A 24,894-nucleotide genomic window follows, 5' to 3' on the forward strand; every position below is an offset into this window, starting at 1 on the left:
ACCTTCAGTTTATTTGTGGTGGCACTCTGTTCCAATTCAGACCGGTTCCAGGTTTTTTTAGGATCCTTTATTTTATGCTAATCCAGCTATGACAGTTCTCCATTGATTATAAGCCAGTCAGTATTCAGCCCATAACAGGCAACAATTTTTATTAAAACACCATCTCCCACAGGCTGTATTAGACCCTGATATTCAGTGCCAACCCTTATCCGGGTACTGGTATTGGATCTTCAAGTCTTTGGCAGCACCTGCCTGGTACTGCTGAAATTCAGCGCCACAATGGACTCATTTGAAGCCAGCCTACCATGCTCCATATATACTATTAGAATGGGAAGGATTCTTGGGGTGGAGGTAGTGCAGTGCTTGAGTACACGAGGCCAGCATTTGGGATTTCCTATCTCTGGCCTGTAGGATTTTGATGCTTCATGGGAGGGGTCCCAAAAGGATTTTAATTAAAAAAAAATGAAATCTATGGGTACAAACAGTACAGATTCAGAAAAAAAAAAAAGCTAGCACTGATTGCCATCCATATTGAATGCCACAGTGCACTGGGAAAACATTACAAATCAGTATTCAGACATTTCCATCATTTTCACAGGGGCCAACAGCTGCTCCTCACTCAAAACAGTAGTGCAATTATGAGAAACAGAGGTCACCAATACTTGTATTCATGCCACAGGTAAGGGAGGAGATGAAATTTGTGTTGAGCTCACCGAAAATCATAAGGCTGTGTTTGGCGGCATCCCGGACCTCTTCCTTGTCAGTTTGGCACAGATACACCAGTTGGTCGATGCTTTCTTTGGCCTATTAGAAAAGGAAAGAGAAGAGGAGAAAATTAAAACACGAAACATTTCCATTGGTAGGAGTCAAATCGTCCCGAAGAGATACAAAATGCAAAAGCCAATCAACTTTAAGTGCCAGCAGAACAGAATGGGTGCAATTCTACAAACTAGGCCCAAAATGTAATGTTTAGAATACTAGCATATATGGGTCTAAATGCTATTCTGTAAATAATACATGCACATTTTACACAGCACATATTTTACAGGTGGGTGTTCACATGGGCAGGACTCGCACTTATGTAAATAACTTATAGAATATTAAGTTACATACATCACCAGAAATTAGGTATACAGAGTCATGTTAGCTCTGTGCCTGCTGTAAAAGCTTGCACCTATTCTGATATGCATATGTCTACCAATTATGCTAATATTCTAGAAAGGAAAGTAGACACCCATGTTCTTTTATAGAATAGTAACATAGTAACGTAGTAGACGATGGCAGAAAAAGACCTGCACGGTCCACCCAGTCTGTCCAACAAGATAAACTCACATGTGCCATTTTTTGTGTACACCTTACCTTGATTTGTACCTGTCTTTTTCAGGGCACAGACCGTATAAGTCTGCCCAGCACTATCCCCGCCTCCCAACTACCAGCCCCGCCTCCCACCACTGGCTCTGGCACAGACCATATAAGTCTGCCCAGCACTATCCCCACCTCCCAACTACCAGCTAAGCTTCTGGGGATCCCCTCCTTCTGAGCAGGATTCCTTTATGTTTATCCCACGCATGTTTGAATTCCGTTACCGTTTTCCTCTCCAGGACCTCCCGCGGGAGGGCATTCCAAGCATCCGCCACTCTCTCCGTGAAAAAATACTTCCTGACATTTTTCTTGAGTCTGCCCCCCTTAAATCTCATTTCATGTCCTCTAGTTCTACCGCCTTCCCATCTCCGGAAAAGGTTCATTTGCGAATTAATACCTTTCAGATATTTGAACGTCTGTATCATATCACCCGTGTTTCTCCTTTCCTCCAGGGTATACATGTTCAGGTCAACAAGTCTCTCCTCATACGTCTTGCAACGCAAATCCCATACCATTCTCGTAGCTTTTCTTTGCACCTCTTCCATTTTTTTTTTAACATCCTTCGCAAGATACAGCCTCCAAAACTGAACACAATACTCCAGGTGGGGCCTCACCAACGTCTTATACAGGTGTATTAAAACCTCTTTTCTTCTGCTGGTCACACCTCTCTCTATACAGCCTAGCAATCTTCTAGCTACAGCCACCGCCTTGTCACACTGTTTTGTCGCCTTCAGGTCCTCAGATACTATCACCCCAAGATCCCTCACCGTCCGTACCTATCAGACTCTCACCGCCTAACACATACGTCTCCAGTGGATTTCTACTCCTTAAGTGCATTACTTTGCATTGAATTTTAATTGCCAAACGTTAAACCATTCTTCTAGCTTCCGCAGATCTTTTTTCATGCATTCCACTCCCTCCGGGAATTAGCCTCAGTGTGACAGAAGCAGCCTTCTGCCAGCCAATCAACTACAAGTGAATACAGGATGATAGCAGATGCCCTCCAGAACTATACAGCTGAAGCAATGAAGAAAAACAATTATAAAAAAAAATGAAAAAAAAAAATAGAATGGTAATAAAGAAAAAAAACAAAACAGAAGATTAAAGAAATTCAAAGGTTTTAAGATAGTGTACTGATCTGTTCTGCTGAACCTGAACAAGTGGGAGGGTTGAAGATCGTGTAGCTGAGCAGGAGAGGGGGAGATAGAGAATGTGTAAGGTGTGGGGTGCAATGTACAATTTATTTGATTAACCACTGAAGGCAATTACCATCGAAGCAGTGTACAAAACAACAAAATCAGGTAATCAAGAAAGAAAAGAAATACAATTTCAATAGGAAAGCAAGAGAGACAGACTTCCCCCACTTGCTGTGTCCCAACCCCCCCCAAATAATGGACAGTCCCCAAACAGCATCCACCCAAGCATCACGACTAGCCAGCAAAAGCTTCCTTAAACAGGTAAGTCTTCAGAGAAACTGTAAACCTTAAAAAGAGGGTTCAGAATGCATGGTCAAAGGGAGAGCATTCCATCATGTTGGATCCCCAATAGCAACTCCTTGTGACTCTGGGCAAGTCACTTAACCTTCCATTGCCCCAAGTACAAATAAGTACCTGTATATACTATGTAAACCACTTTGAATATAGTTACACAAACCCACAGAAAGGCAATATATTAAGTCCCTAATCATGGAATTCCAAAAAGTGTCTAAAGACATGCCAAAAAGATGGAACAGTCGAGAGAACAGATAAAGTTAACCCTCCCCGACCTTACTATTTCTTGCATCCCCCCCCCTCAATAAAAATATACTGAACAAGTAAACTACACCTATAAGTGCTGCAGAGACTACCCAGGCTTATCTGCAAGCTGCTCTGTGGCTATAGAAGTTTTCCGCATGAGGGATGCAATCTCACCTTGATACATCCCAGCGCCACACATCCTGATATCCGCACAAGGGGGTCTTCATCCTCGAGCTGTTCCAAGAAACACACTAGAGCCTGAACAAGAGAATACAGAAGTCAGTAAAATGAGATATTGCTAATCCCCAAAGAGCAAGTTCCCAGTCACAGACTCCTTACCCCCCCCCCCCCCCCCGCCCCCAAGGAGCCAGAAAAAAAACCAAAAACTTAATCCCAAGTTGAATCACAGCTTGAGAACTAGGAGGAGAATCAGCCTCAGGGACACCAATGCTTCATATGCTGGGAAGAGACAAATCCCCAACACCCCAAGAAGCCAAGAGAAGACAAATTCCCTAATCACGCAATACTAGAAGCAGCTGAACAGAGGACTGATCCCCATTCATATAAAAGCCCTAAGAAAGGACATTAATCCCCAGCTGCACTAAGGTCCCCAGAAACTAGTAAGATTCACTCCCAGCTACACCAATGCTACAGGGAAACTAAACCCCAGATACAGTTAAACATCAAGGAATCCAGAAAAGGCCTAATTCCCAGTTGCGACATTGCAAGTGGAAATCTAGATAGTCCCTTCACCTAGTATATTCTCCCAACTTCTGTACCTTCTTTCCTATGCCCTGGGTCTCATGTATGGGTTATGATAAAACACTCAATCCCCTTGTTCTTTCCTTAAAGGTAAGGGAGTAATATGTGGGAGGGCAATTTTCAAATAACATTTACCCAAGCAAAGGCCTAGTTACATGAGTATATTTTCTGGCTAAAAGTGGCCACACCCTTATCTGTCTAAAAGTGTGGGGAGGTCAGGGAAAAGGATCAATGCCATGCATCGTTTTAGCTGGGTAAAAGTAGGCAGGCCTAGGAGTCTATTTAGGTTAATTTGGGAAAATAACCCAGATTACATTTTCAAATCTATGCACATTTGGGCTAATATTCAAAATGAGACATAACTCACCTATCCAGGGGCAGACTAACCACTGGAACAATAAGGGAGTGCCTGAGGACCCACTCTCTTCTAGCTTCTATCTAATTTAATCACTTTTGGTAGGTGGTTAGGGGCCCATAGCCCTTATTACCCAAGGTCCCAGAACTGTCTGTCTGCCCCTGCACCCATCTGTAAATTTTTTTTTTTTTTTTTAATATATGGAAACTATCATGCCATTTAACTCACTAAAGGGCACCACACTATCCATTTTAAGAGTCTAGGTTAAGAGAGGGCTGAAGCAGAACTGGAAATGATCTATTCAGAGGCAATATGTGTAGAGGAGTGGCCTAGTGGTTAGAGCACTGGTCTTGCAATCCAGAGGTGGCCGGTTCAAATCCTACTGCTGCTCCTTGTGATCTTGGGCAAGTCACTTAACCCTACGTTGCCTCAGGTGAAAAACTTAGATTGTGAGCCCTCCTGGGACAGAGAAATATCCAGTGTACCTGAATGTAACTCACCTTGAGCTACTTCTGAAAAGGTGTGAGCAAAATCCAAATAAAAAAATAAATATTCAGCTGCTAAATGGATAAGTTATCAGTTGAGTTTAAGCCTATCAAACAAGCCTAAATCTAAATGGACAATGCCGACACACATGTGCGCTTAACATGTTCACTTCAACACTGAATGGATAGCAGTGCTGAATAGAACTAAGCTGAGAACTGGCACTTAATCAGACGACCATGCTGACTCCATTGGACCCATTGTTTTCAAGGGAAAAAGCACTCACAGTAAAAACAAGGAAAAAGCAATCTTCTTCAGGTACTTTTTCCTCAGGTCATTTTCAAAGGCAAAGTATGTTTATACCTTCTCTTTGAAAGCTGGTTGAAGGCCTGTATCCGCGGGCTCCTCAACTACCATTGTGGGCTGATTTTAAAATTCCCTTTAATAAACTTAATTAAGGGTATCGATGATTTCTTGTGACATCACAGAATTGTTTTAAAGTCACAACAGCAAATTCAAAGCGAATGCTACATACCTGTAGAAGGTATTCTCCGAGGACAGCAGGCTGATTGTTCTCACTGATGGGTGACGTCCACGGCAGCCCCTCCAATCGGAAACTTCACTAGCAAAGGCCTTTGCTAGTCCTCGCGCGCCCATGCGCACCGCGCATGCGCGGCCGTCTTCCCGCCCGAACCGGCTCGTGTTCGTCAGTCCCATATGTAGCAAAAACAAAGGCAAGGGAAGACACAACTCCAAAGGGGAGGCGGGCGGGTTTGTGAGAACAATCAGCCTGCTGTCATCGGAGAATACCTTCTACAGGTATGTAGCATTCGCTTTCTCCGAGGACAAGCAGGCTGCTTGTTCTCACTGATGGGGTATCCCTAGCCCCCAGGCTCACTCAAAACAACAACCATGGTCAATTGGGCCTCGCAACGGCGAGGACATAACTGAGATTGACCTAAAAAATTTACCAACTAACTGAGAGTGCAGCCTGGAACAGAACAAACATGGGCCTAGGGGGGTGGAGTTGGATTCTAAACCCCGAACAGATTCTGAAGCACTGACAGCCCGAACCGACTGTCGCGTCGGGTATCCTGCTGCAGGCAGTAATGAGATGTGAATGTGTGGACAGATGACCACGTCGCAGCTTTGCAAATCTCTTCAATAGTGGCTGACTTCAAGTGGGCTACCGACGCTGCCATGGCTCTAACATTATGAGCCGTGACATGACCCTCAAGAGCCAGCCCAGCCTGGGCGTAAGTGAAGGAAATGCAATCTGCTAGCCAATTGGATATGGTGTGTTTTCCTACAGCCACTCCCCTCCTGTTGGGATCAAAAGAAACAAACAATTGGGCGGACTGTCTGTTGGGCTGTGTCCGCTCCAGATAGAATGCCAATGCTCTCTTGCAGTCCAATGTGTGCAGCTGACGTTCAGCAGGGCAGGAATGAGGACGGGGAAAGAATGTTGGCAAGACAATTGACTGGTTCAGATGGAACTCCGACACAACCTTTGGTAAGAACTTAGGGTGAGTGCGGAGGACTACTCTGTTATGATGAAATTTGGTGTAAGGGGCCTGGGCTACCAGGGCCTGAAGCTCACTGACTCTACGAGCTGAAGTAACTGCCACCAAGAAAATGACCTTCCAGGTCAAGTACTTCAGATGGCAGGAATTCAGTGGCTCAAAAGGAGGTTTCATCAGCTGGGTGAGAACGACATTGAGATCCCATGACACTGTAGGAGGCTTGACAGGGGGCTTTGACAAAAGCAAACCTCTCATGAAGCGAACAACTAAAGGCTGTCCTGAGATCGGCTTACCTTCCACACGGTAATGGTATGCACCGATTGCACTAAGGTGAACCCTTACAGAGTTGGTCTTGAGACCAGACTCAGACAAGTGCAGAAGGTATTCAAGCAGGGTCTGTGTAGGACAAGAGCGAGGATCTAGGGCCTTGCTGTCACACCAGACGGCAAACCTCCTCCATAGAAAGAAGTAACTCCTCTTAGTGGAATCTTTCCTGGAAGCAAGCAAGATGCAGGAGACACCCTCTGACAGACCCAAAGAGGCAAAGTCTACGCTCTCAACATCCAGGCCGTGAGAGCCAGGGACCGGAGGTTGGGATGCAGAAGCACCCCTTCGTCCTGTGTGATGAGGGTCGGAAAACACTCCAATCTCCACGGTTCTTCGGAGGACAACTCCAGAAGAAGAGGGAACCAGATCTGACGCGGCCAAAAAGAAGCAATCAGAATCATGGTGCCTCGGTCTTGCTTGAGTTTCAACAAAGTCTTCCCCACCAGAGGTATGGAAGGATAAGCATACAGCAGACCCTCCCCCCAATCCAGGAGGAAGGCATCCGATGCCAGTCTGCCGTGGGCCTGAAGCCTGGAACAGAACTGAGGTACTTTGTGGTTGGCTCGAGATGCGAAGAGATCTACCAAGGGGGTGCCCCACACCTGGAAGATCTGTCGCACTACCCGGGAATTGAGCGACCACTCGTGGGGTTGCATAATCCTGCTCAACCTGTCGGCCAGACTGTTGTTTACGCCTGCCAGATATGTGGCTTGGAGCACCATGCTGTGACGGCGAGCCCAAAGCCACATGCTGACGGCTTCCTGACACAGGGGGCGAGATCCGGTGCCCCCCTGCTTGTTGACATAGTACATGGCAACCTGGTTGTCTGTCTGAATTTGGATAATTTGGTGGGACAGCCGATCTCTGAAAGCCTTCAGAGCGTTCCAGATCGCTCGTAACTCCAGAAGATTGATCTGTAGATCGCGTTCCTGGAGGGACCAGCTTCCTTGGGTGTGAAGCCCATCGACATGAGCTCCCCATCCCAGGAGAGACGCATCCGTGGTCAGCACTTTTTGTGGCTGAGGAATTTGGAAAGGACGTCCCAGAGTCAAATTGGACCAACTCGTCCACCAATACAGGGATTTGAGAAAACTCGTGGACAGGTGGATCACGTCTTCTAGGTCCCCAGCAGCCTGGAACCACTGGGAAGCTAGGGTCCATTGGGCAGATCTCATGTGAAGGCGGGCCATGGGAGTCACATGAACTGTGGAGGCCATATGGCCCAGCAATCTCAACATCTGCCGAGCTGTGATCTGCTGGGACGCTCGCACCCGCGAGACGAGGGACAACAAGTTGTTGGCTCTCGCCTCTGGGAGATAGGCGCGAGCCGTCCGAGAATCCAGCAGAGCTCCTATGAATTCGAGTTTCTGCACTGGGAGAAGATGGGACTTTGGGTAATTTATCACAAACCCCAGTAGCTCCAGGAGGCGAATAGTCATCTGCATGGACTGCAGGGCTCCTGCCTCGGATGTGTTCTTCACCAGCCAATCGTCGAGATATGGGAACACGTGCACCCCCAGCCTGCGAAGTGCCGCTGCTACTACAGCCAAGCACTTCGTGAATACCCTGGGCGCAGAGGCGAGCCCAAAGGGTAGCACACAGTACTGGAAGTGACGTGTGCCCAGCTGAAATCGCAGATACTGTCTGTGAGCTGGCAGTATCGGGATGTGTGTATAGGCATCCTTCAAGTCCAGAGAGCATAGCCAATCGTTTTCCTGAATCATGGGAAGGAGGGTGCCCAGGGAAAGCATCCTGAACTTTTCTTTGACCAGAAATTTGTTCAGGGCCCTTAGGTCTAGGATGGGACGCATCCCCCCTGTTTTCTTTTCCACAAGGAAGTACCTGGAATAGAATCCCAGCCCTTCTTGCCCGGATGGCACGGGCTCGACCGCATTGGCGCTGAGAAGGGCGGAGAGTTCCTCTGCAAGTACCTGCTTGTGTTGGAAGCTGTAAGACTGAGCTCCCGGTGGACAATTTGGAGGTTTTGAGGCCAAATTGAGGGTGTATCCTTGCCGGACTATTTGGAGAACCCACTGATCGGAGGTTATGAGAGGCCACCTTTGGTGAAAAGCTTTCAACCTCCCTCCTACTGGCAGGTCGCCCGGCACTGACACTTGGATGGCGGCTATGCTCTGCTGGAGCCAGTCAAAAGCTCGTCCCTTGCTTTTGCTGGGGAGCCGAGGGGCCTTGCTGAGGCGCACGCTGCTGACGAGAGCGAGCGCGCTGGGGCTTAGCCTGGGCTGCAGGCTGTCGAGAAGGAGGATTGTACCTACGCTTGCCAGAAGAGTAGGGAACAGTCTTCCTTCCCCCCAAAAATCTTCTACCTGTAGAGGTAGAGGCTGAAGGCTGCCGGCGGGAGAACTTGTCGAATGCGGTGTCCCGCTGGTGGAGCTGCTCTACCACCTGTTCGACTTTCTCTCCAAAAATATTATCCGCACGGCAAGGCGAGTCCGCAATCCGCTGCTGGAGTCTATTCTCCAGGTCGGAGGCGCGCAGCCATGAGAGTCTGCGCATCACCACACCTTGAGCAGCGGCCCTGGACGCAACATCAAAGGTGTCATACACCCCTCTGGCCAGGAATTTTCTGCACGCCTTCAGCTGCCTGACCACCTCCTGAAAAGGCTTGGCTTGCTCAGGGGGGAGCGCATCCACCAAGCCCGCCAACTGCCGCACATTGTTCCGCATGTGTATGCTCGTGTAGAGCTGGTAAGACTGAATTTTGGCCACGAGCATAGAAGAATGGTAGGCCTTCCTCCCAAAGGAGTCCAAGGTTCTAGAGTCCTTGCCCGGGGGCGCCGAAGCATGCTCCCTAGAACTCTTGGCCTTCTTTAGGGCCAAATCCACAACTCCAGAGTCGTGAGGCAACTGAGTGCGCATCAGCTCTGGGTCCCCATGGATCCGGTACTGGGACTCGATCTTCTTAGGAATGTGGGGATTAGTTAATGGTTTGGTCCAGTTCGCCAGCAATGTCTTTTTGAGGACATGATGCATGGGTACAGTGGACGCTTCCTTAGGTGGAGAAGGATAGTCCAGGAGCTCAAACATTTCAGCCCTGGGCTCGTCCTCCACAACCACCGGGAAGGGGATGGCCGTAGACATCTCCCGGACAAAGGAAGCGAAAGACAGACTCTCGGGAGGAGAAAGCTGTCTTTCAGGAGAGGGAGTGGGATCAGAAGGAAGACCCTCAGACTCCTCGTCAGAGAAATATCTGATGTCTTCCTCTTCTTCCCACGAGGCCTCACCCTCGGTGTCAGACACAAGTTCACGAACCTGTGTCTGCAACCGTGCCCGGCTCGACTCCGTGGAACCACGGCCACGTTGGGAGCGTCGAGAGGTAGACTCCCTCGCCCACACCGGCGAAGCTCCCTCCGCCGACATAGTCGGGCAGCCTTCCTGGGAGGCGGCCGCAGCCGGCACCGACGCCGGAGACCTCACCCCGGGCGATGGACCAGCCGGCGCCACGCTCGATGGTACCGGTGGCGCAAGCACCGCCGGTACCGGAGGGGTAGGGCGCAACAGCTCTCCCAGGATCTCTGGGAGAACGGCCCGGAGGCTCTCGTTCAGAGCGGCTGCAGAAAAAGGCATGGAGGTCGATGCAGGCGTCGATGTCAGAGTCTGTTCCGGGCTGTCCAGAGTGGAGCGCATCGACACCTCTTGGACAGAGGGTGAGCGGTCCTCTCGGTGCCGATGCCTGCTGGGTGCCGACTCCCTCGGCGACCCACAGCTCTCGGTGCCGACACGGGAAGGGGACCGGTGTCGATGCTTCTTCGACTTTTTGCGAAGCATGTCACCGGAGCTTCCCGGCACCGACGAGGAGGACGTAGAATCCAGCCGTCTCTTCCTCGGGGCCGAGACCGAAGAGGGTCGGTCTCGGGGGGGCTGTACCGCAGGAGCCCTCAGGGTAGGGGGAGACCCACCCGAAGGCTCACAGCCACCAGCAGGGGAATGGACAGCCCTCACCTGCACTCCAGACGAAGCACCACCGTCCGACGACATCAGCAGACGAGGTCCCGGTACCACCGACGTCGATACAGTCGTCCGATGTCTCAGCGCCGATGCAGAGGGCCGATGCCTCGATGCACTCGATGCACTGGCAGCCGAGGATGAAGGTCTGGACACTGAAGACGTCGATGCACTCGATACCCCCGGTGCCAATGCCGACGAAGAGCCCGAGAACAAAATGTTCCACTGGGCTAACCTCGCTACCTGAGTCCGCTTTTGTAAAAGGGAACAGACTACAGGCCTGAGGGCGGTGCCCAGCCCCCAGACACTGAAGACATGACGCGTGCCTGTCAGTGAGCGAGATTACCCAGGCGCACTGGGTGCACTTCTTGAAGCCGCTGGAAGGCTTCGATGTCATGGGCGGAAAAATCACGCCGGCGAGATCAAAAGTCGAAATGGCGAGAATTGGCACCACAAAAAGAGGGAGAAGAAAATTTCGACCGAGGCCTAACTAAGGCCTACCCCGACGACGAAAGAAAACTTACCGGGGCGAAAATCTCGAAATACGGGAAGGGAAAAAAACCCAAAGTATCTCCCGAAACACTTTCTAACTTTTTTGAGAGAAACGAGTCGAAAACGACGCGTGAGGTCAACTTTCCGGGGCACGAACGGCGAAACACAACCGTACCGAGCGCGGACAAAAGAAGACTGACGAACACGAGCCGGTTCGGGCGGGAAGACGGCCGCGCATGCGCGGTGCGCATGGGGCGCGCGAGGACTAGCAAAGGCCTTTGCTAGTGAAGTTTCCGATTGGAGGGGCTGCCGTGGACGTCACCCATCAGTGAGAACAAGCAGCCTGCTTGTCCTCGGAGAACAGCTTTTCCACCGATGGATGTTTTCTAAACAAATGAATTATTGGTGTGATTGGCTCTGCACACAAAACTACCCCTGGATTTAGGGCAGGGGTTTTGAATTTTGATCTAGGATGGAGAGATTTGAGCTAACAGCTTCACAAACTACACCTGTACATAGCACTGACCCCTCAGGGATTCAATGGTGTGGAGCTCCCATTACCACCTACCCTACATATGGGGGGCAGGGTTCTCTGCACCTGAGGTGAGAATAGTCCAGAGTTTTGTCTTTAACTCTGAAGACAAAAGTTCTATTCCTTCCTACTTCCACCCATAATAATCAGTTTACAGTCCCCTCTTAGGATACAGACTTAATTATACATGTGGCATCTTAGGTAACAAAACTTAAATGACTTTTTGCACTCTGTAGAAGGTATGGTGGGCAGAAGGAGTAACCTGAACAAAACAACAGTTACAATGTAACCACTTCAACAGGTGACAACATTGATCTTTATCTATCATCATTTACTATCTCATATATCTTTCTTTATTAGTGGCTCTCAAACCAATTCTTGAGGTACCACCCAGCCACTCTAGTTTTCAGGATATCCATAATATGCGGGCAGGAGTTAAATCTGCATACAATTTCTCAGATATATTCAGGGCCGCTGAGGGGGGGGGGGGGGGGGGGGGGGGGGCAAAATTCCTGGGCCCGGGCCTCCAAGGAGGGCCCAGCGCCGAGGTCTCTCACCCTCTCCTGCTCCCAGGCCGCTGGCGCCGCAGTCCCCTAGTCTCAACCTGCCTACCCCCTGAATTTTTAAAAAAAAATCTCTAAAGCAGCAGCGCAGCGCCTTCTGTGTGAAAGATCACCTTGGGCGAGGCTTCCCTCACTGTGTCCCGCCCTCCTCTGATGCAACTTCCTATTTCCTCGAGGGCGGGATACAGTGAAGGAAGGCCCTCACGAGGCGATCTGCCGCTTTCGCATAGAATTAGATTGTAACCTCTGTCTCTTCATGTTCAAATGTACAGAGCTGCGTACGTCTAGTAGCGCTATACAAATAAGTAGTAGTAGTAAGGCGCTGCATGGTGGTGCTATGCTGCCGATTTACAGATTTTTTTTTTTTTAATGCAAGGGGCCAGATGGCAGACAGAAGGGAGCTGAGGGTAGGTAGGTGGAGACTGGGGACTGCGGAGCCAGCGGCCTGGGAGCAGGAGAGAGGGGTGATAGCAGTAGCGATTGGGGGGTGGGGGCGGCCGGCCTGCCTTACCCCAAGCCCAACTCATTCTCTCGGCGGCCCTGGATACATTCTCTGTAAATATCAAGAAAACCAGAACAGTGAGGTGTTCCCCAGAGACTGGGCTGAACAATTTCAGCTTTTATCCTTAAAGGAGCATGAAATTTCTGCCTTCTCAACCTCCCCTTCTCACAAAGGAGCAGGAAATACTCAGTTGACTGAGCAACTAGTGAGTCTAAGGGAAATCAATCCTTCATCTTTTGGCTAGGATCTACATATAGGATCAGAGCTGTAGGATGGCCATTTGAATAAGTACATAAGTATTGCCATACTAGGACAGACCAAAGGTCCATCAAGCCCAGCATTATGTTTTCAACAGTGGTCAATCCAGGTCACAAATACCTGGCAAGATCCCAAGACAGTACAATACATTTTATGCTGCTTATCCTAGAAGTAAGCATTGGATTTTCCCTAAGTACATTTTAATAATATTATATGGACTTTTCCGTTAGGAAGTCATCCAAACCTTTTTTTTTAAACCCTGCTAAGCTAACTGCTTTTACCACATTCTCTGGCAACGAATTCCAGAGTTTAACTACACGTTGAGTGAAGAAATATCTTCTCCAATTCATTTTAAATGTACTCCTTTGTAGCTTCATTGGGTGCCCCCCCTAGTCCTAGTATTTTTGGAAAGAGTAAACAAGTGATTCACGTCTACCCATTCCATTCCACTTGTTATTTTATAGACCTCTATCATATCTCCCCCTCAGCGGTCTCTTCTCCAAGCTGAAGAGCCCTAGCCACTTTAGCCTTTCCTCATAGGGAAGTCGTCCCATCCCCTTTATCATTTTCGCCACCCTTCTCTGTAACTTTTCTAATTCCACTATATATTTTTTGAGATGCAGTGACCAGAATTGCACACAATATTCGAGGTGCGGTCACACCATGAAGCAATACAAAGGCATTATAACGTCCTCATTTTTGTTTTCCATTCCTTTCCTAATAATACCTAACATTCTATTTGCTTTCTTAGCCGCAACAGCACACTGAGCGGAAGGTTTCAACATATCCTCAACGATGACACCTAGATCCCGTTCCTGGTCGGTGACTCCTAATGTGGAACCTTGCATTACGTACCTATAGTTCAGCTTCCTCTTTCCCATATGCCATCACTTTGCACTTGCTCCCATTAAATATCATCTGCCATTTGGATGCCCAGTCTCATAAGATCCTCTTGTAACATAGTAGGTGACGGCAGAAAAAGACCTGTACGGTCCCATCCAGTCTGCCCAACAAGATAAACTCATATTGTAATTTTTCACAATCCTCTTGCAATTTAACAACTTTGAATAACTTTGTGTCTCCAGCAAATTTAATTACCTCACTAGTTACTCCCATCTCTATATCATTTATAAATATGATAAAAAGCAACGGTCCCAGCACAGACCCCTGGGGAACTCCACTATCTACCCTTCTCCATTGAGAATACTGACCATTTAACCAGTGCTTTTTTTGTAGAAAAAAAGGTGCCGGTACTCATTATGGGCGGGGTCACCACATATGGCTCCACCCCTGATAGCCACACCCACATTAACCACACCCCCTATACCAGCCATGGCGCATATAAACAGACATCATTGAAAATATTATAGTACTATAGGAGAAAAAAATAACGTGATTTTTTTCATTATAAATAATCTCTGTAAGCTCTTACAGCTCCAGTATACCCAGTGCAAAATAAGACAGCCAATGTAAATTCTCAAATTGGACATAATTACAAACACTAAAATGAAAATAAAATGATTTTTTTCTACCTTTGTTGTCTGGTGACTGTTTTTCTTTCCATATTGGTCCCAGTCTGTGATTCTGCTTTCTTTTCGCTTAACTCTTCTGTGCCATTTGTCATTTTTGTCTCCTTTTTCTTTGCTTTCTTCAATATTTTTCAGGCTCTCTCTCTGTCCAGATTTAATTCATTCTTACTATCCATTCTTTAATGTCCTTCATCTACCTGTGGCTTTTCATCTTTTCCTCACCCTTGTTCTCCCCATGCCCCTTCCTCTTATTCTCCAGTCTTTCTCTATTCCCCTTTTCCATCCAGCAGCTCTGCTTTCTCTCCCCATCCTTCCAGTGTCTCCCCTATTTCTTTCTGCATTCTTCCATCCAGCATCTTCCCTCTCTCTCTCCCCATCCTTCCATCTGTTTTCCCCCCTCTCTCTCCCCATCCTTCCATCTGTTTTTCCCTCTCTCCCCAATCCTTCCCTGTTTTCCCTTTCTCTCTCTCCCCAATCCTTCCCTGTTTTCCCTCTCTCTCTATCCCCATCCTTCCATCTGTTTCCCCCTCTCTCCCCAATCCTTCCATCTGTTTTTCCCTCTCTCTCCCCATCCTTCCATCTGTTTTTCCCTCTCTCCCCAATCCTTCCCTCTGTTTTCCCTTTCTCTCTCTCCCCAATCCTTCCCTGTTTTCCCTCTCTCTCTATCCCCATCCTTCCATCTGTTTTCCCCTCTCTCCCCAATCCTTCCATCTGTTTTTCCCTCTCTCTCCCCATCCTTCCATCTGTTTTTCCCTCTCTCCCCAATCTTCCCTCTGTTTTCCCCTTTCTCTCTCTCCCCAATCCTTCCCTGTTTTCCCTCTCTCTCTATCCCCATCCTTCCATCTGTTTTCCCCTCTCTCCCCAATCCTTCCATGTTTTTCCCTCTCTCTCCCCATCCTTCCATCTGTTTTTCCCTCTCTCCCCAATCCTTCCCTCTGTTTTCCCTTTCTCTCTCTCCCCCAATCCTTCCCTGTTTCCCTCTCTCTCTATCCCCATCCTTCCATCTGTTTCCCCTCTCTCCCCCAATCCTTCCATCTGTTTTTCCCTCTCTCTCCCCATCCTTCCATCTGTTTTTTCCCTCTCTCCCCCAATCCTTCCCTCTGTTTTCCCTTTCTCTCTCTCCCCAATCCTTCCCTGTTTTCCCTCTCTCTCTATCCCCATCCTTCCATCTGTTTTCCCCTCTCTCCCCAATCCTTCCATCTGTTTTTTCCCTCTCTCTCCCCATCCTTCCATCTGTTTTTCCCTCTCTCTCTCCCCAATCCTTCCCTGTTTTCCCTCTTTCTCTCTCTCCCCAATCCTTCCCTCTGTTGTTTTCCCTCTTTCTCTCTCTCTCCCCAATTCTTCCCTCTGTTGTTTTCCCTCTCTCCAATCCTTCCCTCTGTTGGATTCCCTCTCCCTGCCAAGTTTGGCGCGAACGGCGCGAAGACGCGACGCACGCGGCACCAGCCCCTATTTCCGGCCGCTGCTGCTTCTCCTGTTGTTGAGCAGCAGCGGCCGCTACACAAAGAAAAAGAAGATTAAAAAAAAATTGAAACCTGGCTGAAACTCGCCACCCCGGCACTGTAGACAGCCATTAGGCATTGGCTGTTGCCCCGCAGCCGCTCCTCCTCTTGCCTCTACGTCACTGCCCCTGGAGGAAGACCCCGGAGGAGCGCAGTGACGTAGAGGCAAGAGGAGGAGCGGCTGCGGGGCAACAGCCAATGCTTAATGGCTGTCTACAGTGCCGGGGTGCAGCGTTTCAGCCAGGTTTGAAGTTTTTTTTTAAATCTTTTTCTTTGTGTAGCGGCCGCTGCTGCTCAACAGGAGAAGCAGCAGCAGCAGCGGCCGGAAATGGGGGCTGGCACTGCGTGCGGGACATGGACTCACGGGGCGGGGGGAGCAAAAAAAAAAAGGTGCCGGTACGCCGTACCGTTGCGTACCGGCACAAAAAAAGCACTGCATTTAACCCTACTCTCTGTTTTCTATCATTTAACCAGTTTTTAATCCACAACAGAACACTACCTCCTATCCCATGACTCTCCAATTTCTTTTGGAGTCTTTCATGAGGTACTTTGTCAAACGCCTTCTGAAAATCCAGATACACAATATCAACCAGCTCACCTTTATCTACATGTTTGTTCACCCCTTCAAAGAAATGTAGTGGATTGGTAAGGCAACATTTCCCTTCACTAAATCCATGTTGACTTTGTCTCATTAATCCATGCTTTTGAATATGCTCTGTAATTTTGTTCTTAATAATAGTCTCTACCATTTTGCCCGGCACCGACATCAGACTCACCGGTCTATAATTTCTCGGATCTCCTCTGGAAGCTTTTTTTAAAAATCGGCGTTACATTGGCCACCCTCCAATCTTCCGCTTGATTTTAAGGATAAATTACATATTACTAACAATAGTTCTGCAAGTTAATTTTTCAATTCTATCAGTTCTCTTGGATGAATACCATCCAGTCCAGACAATTTGCTACTCTTCAATTTGTCAAATTGCACCATTACATCTTCCAGGTTTACAGAGATTTCATTCAGTTCCTCTGACTCATCAGCTTTGAATATCTTTTCTGGTACCAGTATCTCTCCCAAATCTTCCTCGGTGAAGACCGAAGCAAAGAATTCACTTAATCTCTCCACTATGGCTTTGTCTTCCCTGAGTGCACCTTTTACTCCTTGGTCATCTAGCAGTCCAACTGATTCTTTTGCCGGATTCTTGCTTTTAATAAACCTAAAAAAAAAATTTACTATGTGTTTTTGCCTCCAGTGCAATCTTATTTTTCAAAGTCCCTCTTTGCCTTCCTTATCAGTGCTTTGAATTTTACTTGACATTAATTATACTGTTTCTTATTTTTTTTTTTTTTTAGTCAGATCCTTCTTCCATTTTCTGAAGGATTTTCTTTTAGCTCTAATAGCTTCCTTCACCTCACTTTTTAATCATGCCGGCTGTTGGTCTTCCTTCCTCCTGTTTTAATACACAGAATATATTTGTCCTGGGCTTCCAGGATGGTATTTTGAACAGCATCCACGCCTGATGTATAATTTTGACCTTTGCAGCTACTCCTCTAAATTTTTTTTTTTCACCATTTTTCCTCATTTTATCAGTCTCCTTTTTGAATGTTAAATGCTAACGTATTGGATTTCCTGCATGTATATACTAAGAACTTGAACAATGTGAGGGATTAATGCCTCTTGAGAGAGAAATGTTATGACCATTGCTGATGCAAGAGGTTTAAAACAAGCCCAGCCCAGAAGTTGTGCTATACACAACCATCAAGATGGTCCCTAGTTCAATCCCAGATTTGTCTTTCACTGCCCGGATCAGCTGAGGATGCTCTGGAGGCAGCGTTCATGGTCTCATGGTGGGAGGAGGGATTGAATGGGATTGGATTTAAATTACACATCTTTTCAAACCTGAACTCAGGGCAAGTTACATTAGAGGTGTAGTATTTCCATTTCCCTGTCCCAGAGAGCTTACAACCTAAGCTGTACCTGAAGCAATGGAAGGTGAAGTGACTTACCTAAGGTCACAAGGTACAGCAGGGGGAGAGAAGCAAGATTTGAATGCTGGCTTCCATGGTTCTTGGCCTACTGCTCTTAGTTGTGTATCTACTGGCTAGATTTAGGGCCCATAACTGCACAACTCTGGGCTCTAAATGCAGCCCCAATGCACCATTTCCAACTTCAGACTTGCGCTGTCATGATCAGGCAAGCTATACTCGGAGAGTGGTGTAGGGGTGAAATATTCAAGGATAGTTATGAGGGTACATGCTGGTTGGTTCCAGTGTAGCAAGACACAAAAGAGCAGGAAAAAATGGCTGGAGACAACACACAAGCAAAACCACCAGCTCAGAGGCCTACCACACAAGGCACTTGCCCTTTTTCCATTATGACACTGGTGCTGCCATAGTGAACACTCATGTCACAAGCACAGTGATGTCAGCAGTGAGGGGGAAGATTCCAAAGCTATTCATACCCGCTCTCTGAACTTGTGGTTTTCCGAGAAGCTCCGCAGAACTGAAGACACAGCTGTAATGACTTTGCTGTTCCCATTGGTGAGCAGCAGACTCAGGGTCTTCAGTCCCTCTCTTTGCACTTGGCTGTCAGGGGCTCGCTTGAGGGCCTTCAGCACCACATCCTGGTCATCTGAGTTCAGATTCTCTACGAAGATCACTTCCAGGAAGAAAGAAGGCTGGTTAGTTGGGAACAAGACGACTAGCTTGGACTCAAAGCTTGCCTACACTGCCAAAGAAACAGGATGTTAAACCCAATTCCCATCAGCTCTGGAGACACTACTGAGGTACCTTTTAGAGCAGTGGTATACAAACAGTAGGGGGGGGGTCTTGGGGGCCCACCCCTACTTTAGGATCAGGCCCTCTTCAAACCTGCAGTACCTGTTAAATGGCTAACAGGGAAGCTGAAGCCTCACCAGCCAAAGAAATTCATTAGTCAAGCCGCTGCCACCGTAAAGAGAAAGTTGGCAGCTGGAGGCACACCACCAACTTTCTGCAGCAACACAAGGAGCAGGAAAGCGGCTCGCTTAGCAAATTTCTTTGGCTGGCAGAGCTTCGGTTTCCCCACCAGCAAAGGTAATATTTTTTTAACATGCCGGGGGTGGGGGGAGGGGACAGGGAAATGCGCTGCGCCCCCCCCCCCCCAATAAAAGAAAACAAAAACAGAGGGCTGGCAATGCCCTTGTCTTAGACTCCAGGGATGCAGGGAAAGCTTTACAGTAATTTCTGACAACTGGTCGTTAGCAATACTAAAGCAACTCTGTAAGAAAATACATCTTGTTCTACACAAGAGGGCACTGCAGGACTTAACCTACAGGAGAGAATATGGCAGAGACTGGGGGAATAGGAAGGCCAGTTATGCTGAGCTGCTACATGAGAAGGAGTTGCACCTTGCAGGAGAACAGAAACCATCAAAAGAAAGGAAATCACAGGTTGGAATACCTTCTTCAGCCAGCTCCATGATGTACTTGTCTAGAGTAGAAATGCTGAGATTTTCAAAGTGACTCCAGTACTGGAAGAGTGTCAGCTGCTCATTTGGCCCCCCTCGTAAGCGCTTAGGAAGCTTCTGGTCCAGGAGTTCTTCTACCAGTCTCAGAAACACTAACAGATATCCAAACAGAATCAGAACTTTGGGAAGGGGGAGACTAGAGCCAAAAGCACAGATTGGGGGGAGGGGGGTCAGCAGAACACAGGTTTGCCAACTGGATCCAGATTAACTTGACAGGATTGATCCAGTCTTGAGCTTACTTCATTGCATGCTGCAACTTGTAGTCTTGTGTTTCTTAGGGAAATCAGAACTACAAGTCCCTGCATGCAATGAGATAAACCCAGGACAAGATCAACCATATCAAAAGAATATGGATCCAGTTGGAAACTCTACCAGAACACAATCAAGATCAGACTATCACAGAATGAAATGCTAGAACAGTAGTACTTCAACCTTCTCCTGGAGGCACACCTAGCCAACTGGGTTTTTAGGATTACTGCAATAACGTACGAGACAGATTTGCATATCATGGGTCTCAAATATTCAAATTTCTTCCATGCACATTTATTGTGATTAATCCTGACTAGTAACCCATCTGGCTAGGTGCACCTCCAGGAGAAGGCTAAGAAGCACTGCCTTATAATAACTATCAGTCACAGGAAAGAGAACACCAGAGTGGAGGAGTGGCCTAGTGGTTAGAGCACCGGTCTTTAAATCCAGAGGTGGCTGGTTCAAATCCCACTGCAGCTGGGCAAGTCACTCCAATGCTTCAGGTACAAAGTTAGATTGTGAGCCCTCCTGGGACAGAGAAATATCCAGTGTACCTGAATGTAACTCACCTTGAGCTACTACTGAAAAAGGTGTGAGCAAAATCCAAGTAAATAAATAAATAGAACAAAAGCAAATATACTTACCTGTAGCAGGTATTCTCCGAGGACAGTAGGCTTTATATTCTCTCAAGTGACGCCGACCTGCGTCACCCAGTCCAGGATTTATGAAAAGCATAAGCAAAGCTTTATGGAGCACGAGACATGCTCTACCATGCATGTGAAAGTGCCTATCTATTCGCCATGAGAATGCAGTCTCCTCAGTTTTATACTACAGCAAAAAAGTAAAAATAATATAGGAGACAACTCCAAGGGGAGGGATTGTGAGAATATAAAGCCTGCTGTCCTCGGATAATACCTGCTACCATAGGAGCCAACTTTTCAAAATTATTGGGGATGCTAAGCCCAATGGAAATAACCCCTCCCTGGACACATACAAGGAATTTTCTCAATATTGGGGGTGCTCAAGCACCCACAGCACCCATAGAGTCGGCTCCTATGCCTGCTACAGGTAAGTATCTTCGCTTTCTCCGAGGACAAGCAATCTTACAAATTCTCATAAGTGGGGAATCCCTAGCATCCAGGCTCACCAAAAACAACAAATATTGGTCAACTAGGCCTCGCAACAGCAAGGACATAACTCAGAGTGCAGCCTGGAACAGAATAAAATGGGCCCAGGGGAGTGGAGTTGGATTCTAGACCCCAAACAGATTCTGCAACACTGTCTGAACGAACCAACTGTTGCGTCGGGTCAGGTATCCTGCTCCAGGCAGTAATGAGATGTGAATGTGTGGACTGAAGACCACGTCGCAGCCTTGCAAATTTCTTCCGTGGAGGCTGACCTCGAGTGGGCTACTGAAACAGCCATGGCTCTGACACTGTGAGCCATGCATGACATGACCTTTTAGGGCCAACTCAGCCTAGGAATAAGTGAAAGAAATGCAATCTGCCAGCCAACTGACACGACCTTCTACGGCCAGCCCAGCCTGGGCATAAGTGAAGGAAATGCAATCTGCCAGCCAAATTGAAATGGTGCGTTTCCTGATGGTGACCCCATCCTGTTGGGATCAAAAGAAATAAAGAATTGGTCAGACTGTCTGTGGGGCCCTGTTTCGCTCCATGTAGTAGGCCAATGCTCTATTGCAATTCAAGGAGTGCAAAGTGCTTTTGCCATGATGGGAATGAGGTTGGAGAAAGAATGTTGGCAAGACAATCGACTGGTTCAGATGAAACTCCGACACCAACCTTTGGCAGGAACTTAGAGTGTGTGTGGAGAACTACTCTTTGTGATTAAACTTACTATAAGGTGCATCCAGCACTAAGGCCTAAAGCTCACAGACTCTATGAGCTGAACAGCCTCTAAGAAAATGACCTTCTAGGTCAAGTATTTCAGATGGCCAGAATTCAGTGGCTCAAAAGTAGTTTTGATCAGCTGGATGAGAACAATGTTGAGATCTCATGACACGGGTGGTTTTGACAGGGGGCTTTGACAAAAGCAAACCTCTCATGAAGCAAACAACTAGAGGCTGTCTAGAGATGGGCTTATCTTCTACACATTGATAAGCACTAATTGCACTAAGATGAACCCTTACAGAGATGGTCTTGAGACCAGACTCGGAAAGGTGTAGAAGGTATTCAAACATGGTCTGTGTAGGGCAAGCAAGGGGATCTAGGGCTTTGCTCTCACACTAGATGGCAACCTCCTCCATTTGGAAGAATAGCACCTCTTAGTGGAGTCTTTCCTGGAAGCCAGCAAGACCCAGGAGACACCCTCTGAAAGACCCAAGACATCCAAGCTGTGAGACAGATCTTGAGGTTGGGATGTAGAAGACACCCCTTGTTCTGCGTGATGATTGTCAGAAAACACTCCGATCTCCACGGTTCTTCTGAGGATAACCCTAGAAGTAGAAGGAATCACATCTGCCACTACCAGTATGGCGCGATCAGAATCATGGTTCTGCGGTCTTGCTCAAGTTTTAGCAAAATTTTCCCCACTAGGGGTATGGAAGGCATACAGAAGTCATGTCCCCCAATTGAGGAGGAAGGCATCTGACACTAGTATGTCCTGGGCCTGAAGCCTGAAACAGAACTGAGGGACCTTGTGGTTGATCTGAGTGGCAAAAACATACACCGAGGGGGTGCCCCATGCTCAGAAGATCTTGCGGGCTATGCCCATATTGAGTGACTACTCGTATGGTTCCATGACCCTGCTCAGTCTGTCAGCCAGGCTGGTGGATTTGCCTGCCAGGGAAGTGGCTTTGAAGAGCATTCCAAGCCATACTGCCCAATATCACATACGGACGGCCTCCTGATACAGAGGGCGTGATCCAGTGCTCCCCTGCTTGTTGGTGTAATGCATTGCAACCTGATTATCTGTTTGGATGAGAATTTTGATGAGATAACCAATCTCTGAAAGCCTTTAGAGCGCTAAAAATTGCCCGGAGCTCCAGGAGATTGATCTGAAGATTCGTTTTCCCAGGTGAATCAAACACCTTGGTGTGAAGCCCAGGTACATGAGCCCTCCCATCTGTCGTCAGCACCTTTTGTGCCTTACAAATTTGGAATGGACGTCCCGGAGTCAAATTGGATCAAATTGTCCACCACTGAAGGGAGCATACAAGCTCTGGGTACATTTGGATGATATCTTCCAGGCTCCCCGTGGTTTGATATCACTGAGAAGCCAGGGTTCTTTGAGCTGATCTCATGTGAAGACAGGTCATGGATGTAACATACACTATGGAAGCCATGGGGCCCAACAACCTCAACATCTGCTGAGCTCTGACCTGCTATGAGGCTCGAACCCTGGAAGAGAGTGCAACAAGAGTGTCCACTCTTGTCTCTGGAAGATAGGCTCGAACCTTCTGGGTATCGAGCAGGGGCTCCAATGAATTCCAATTGCTGGACAGGGCGAAGATGGGACTTGGGGTTGTTTAAAATGAACCCTAGTAGCTTGAGGAACTTAATAGACATCTGCATGAACTCCTAAGCACCGCCCAGAGAGGTGCTCTTTACCAGCCAATAATCGAGAAATGGGAACATATGGACTCCCAGTCTGCGTAGCGATGCTGCAACTACTGCTAGACACTTGATGAAGGCCCTGGGAGCTGACGCAAGGCCAAAAGGCAACACACGGTAATGGAAGTGATGTGTTCCTAACCAAAATTGAAGATATTTCTGGTGGGATCGGGATACAAGTATATGCATCCTTTAAGTCCAGAGAGCATATCTAATCATTATCCTGAATCATTGGAAGAAGGGTGCCCAGGGACAACCATCCTGAACTTTCTCAGACTAGGAATTTGTTCAGGGCCCTTAGGTCTAGGATGGGACGCATTCCCTCTGTTTTCTTTTGCACAAAAAAGTACCTGGAATAGAATCCCTGCCCTTCCTCCCCTGATGAAATGGGCTTGACTGCATGGGCCTTCAGAAGGACTGAGAGTTCCTCTGCAAGTACCTGCCTGTGCTGAGAGCTGAACGAATGAGCTCTCGGTGGGCAATTTGGAGGTTTTAGATACCAACTGAGTGCGTATCCGAGCCAGACTATTTGAAGAACCAACCCGTCGGAGGTTATAAGGGGCCACCTTTCACGGAAAAACTTCAGCCTCCCCCCCAAACTGGCAAGTCATCCGGGACGGACACTTACTGCAGCTATGCTCTGCTGGAGCCAGTCAAAAACTTGTCCCTTGCTTTGCCTGGTGAGCAGAAAGGGTGTTTAGCGCATGCTGTTGACGTGAACAAGCGCACTGGGGTTGAGCCTGAGCAGGCTGGCGAGCCGAATTCTTGGTTCTTTTGAGAGCGAATTCCACCACCCATGGAACTGTGAGGCAACTGAGGCTTATCAACACCAGGCATACTGTGCATCCAGTACATGGTATCGATCTCCTTGGGCATGACCGGGACCGAAAGAAGGAACTCCCAATTCCTAATGAGGACTTCCTGGAGTACCTCGTGGAGAGGGACAGTCACAGCCTCCCCAGGAGGAGATGTGTAGTCCAGGACCTCAAGCATCTGGGCTCGTCCTCCACTTCTAAATGAAATAGAATGGCATCAGCCATTTCCTTGACAAAAGAAGGAAAAGAAAGGCTCTCTGGAGGAGACTTTCTCCTTTCAGGTGGAGGGGAGGGTTCAGAAGGAATTCCATAGGGCTTAACTGAGGAAAAGTACCTTGGATTCTCCTCTGAATCCCACGAGCACGCCTCTTCTGTGTCAGACAATAGCTCCTGGTGGGAGTGTCAAGACCGAACCTGCCTCAATGTGGAGGAGCCACATCCTCAAGAACTGTGTTGAAAAGTCAGTTCCTGCTTCAACTCTTGTGAAGCTTCTTCCAGCGACGTTTAGGGGGTGCTGGTTTGGGTGGCAGTCGACACCGGAGCCACATGCAGTGTCAGTCTTTCAGACCGCACCACAGGCTGAGGGTCAAGAAGGTTGCAACGGGAGGCAGGGTAGGCACAAGAACTCTCTATGCCGATGCACACCATTGCAGAAGGCCATCCAGCAGCTCTGGGAGCAAGGCCTAGATGTGCTCGAGGGCTGACACTAGGAAAGGCTGGGGGTGCCAACTCAGGAGCAGGTTGCGGAACCGCTGGGGTAGGAGCTGGGTCTTGGCTGTTGGGAGACCGATGCATCGGCATCTCCTGTAGAGAGGGGAAGCGGTCCTCCCGGCGCCAACACTTCTCAAGTGCTGAATCCTTCAA

The 24,894-nt window shown here is 48.1% G+C and overlaps 1 protein-coding gene across 1 annotated transcript in view; it reads right to left on the reverse strand.

Annotated features, from left to right (window-relative positions):
- RIPOR1 (RHO family interacting cell polarization regulator 1) overlaps nt 1–24,894 on the reverse strand; it is a 203,455-nt gene that overhangs the window by 20,587 nt on the left and 157,974 nt on the right. The window contains 4 exon segments of the mRNA XM_030203645.1: nt 714–804; nt 3,273–3,356; nt 18,349–18,545; nt 19,328–19,486. Coding sequence (XP_030059505.1) covers nt 714–804; nt 3,273–3,356; nt 18,349–18,545; nt 19,328–19,486 — 531 coding nt within the window.

Source organism: Microcaecilia unicolor, chromosome 5 (genome assembly GCF_901765095.1).
Source record: "Microcaecilia unicolor chromosome 5, aMicUni1.1, whole genome shotgun sequence".
NCBI classification, from domain to species: domain Eukaryota; kingdom Metazoa; phylum Chordata; class Amphibia; order Gymnophiona; family Siphonopidae; genus Microcaecilia; species Microcaecilia unicolor.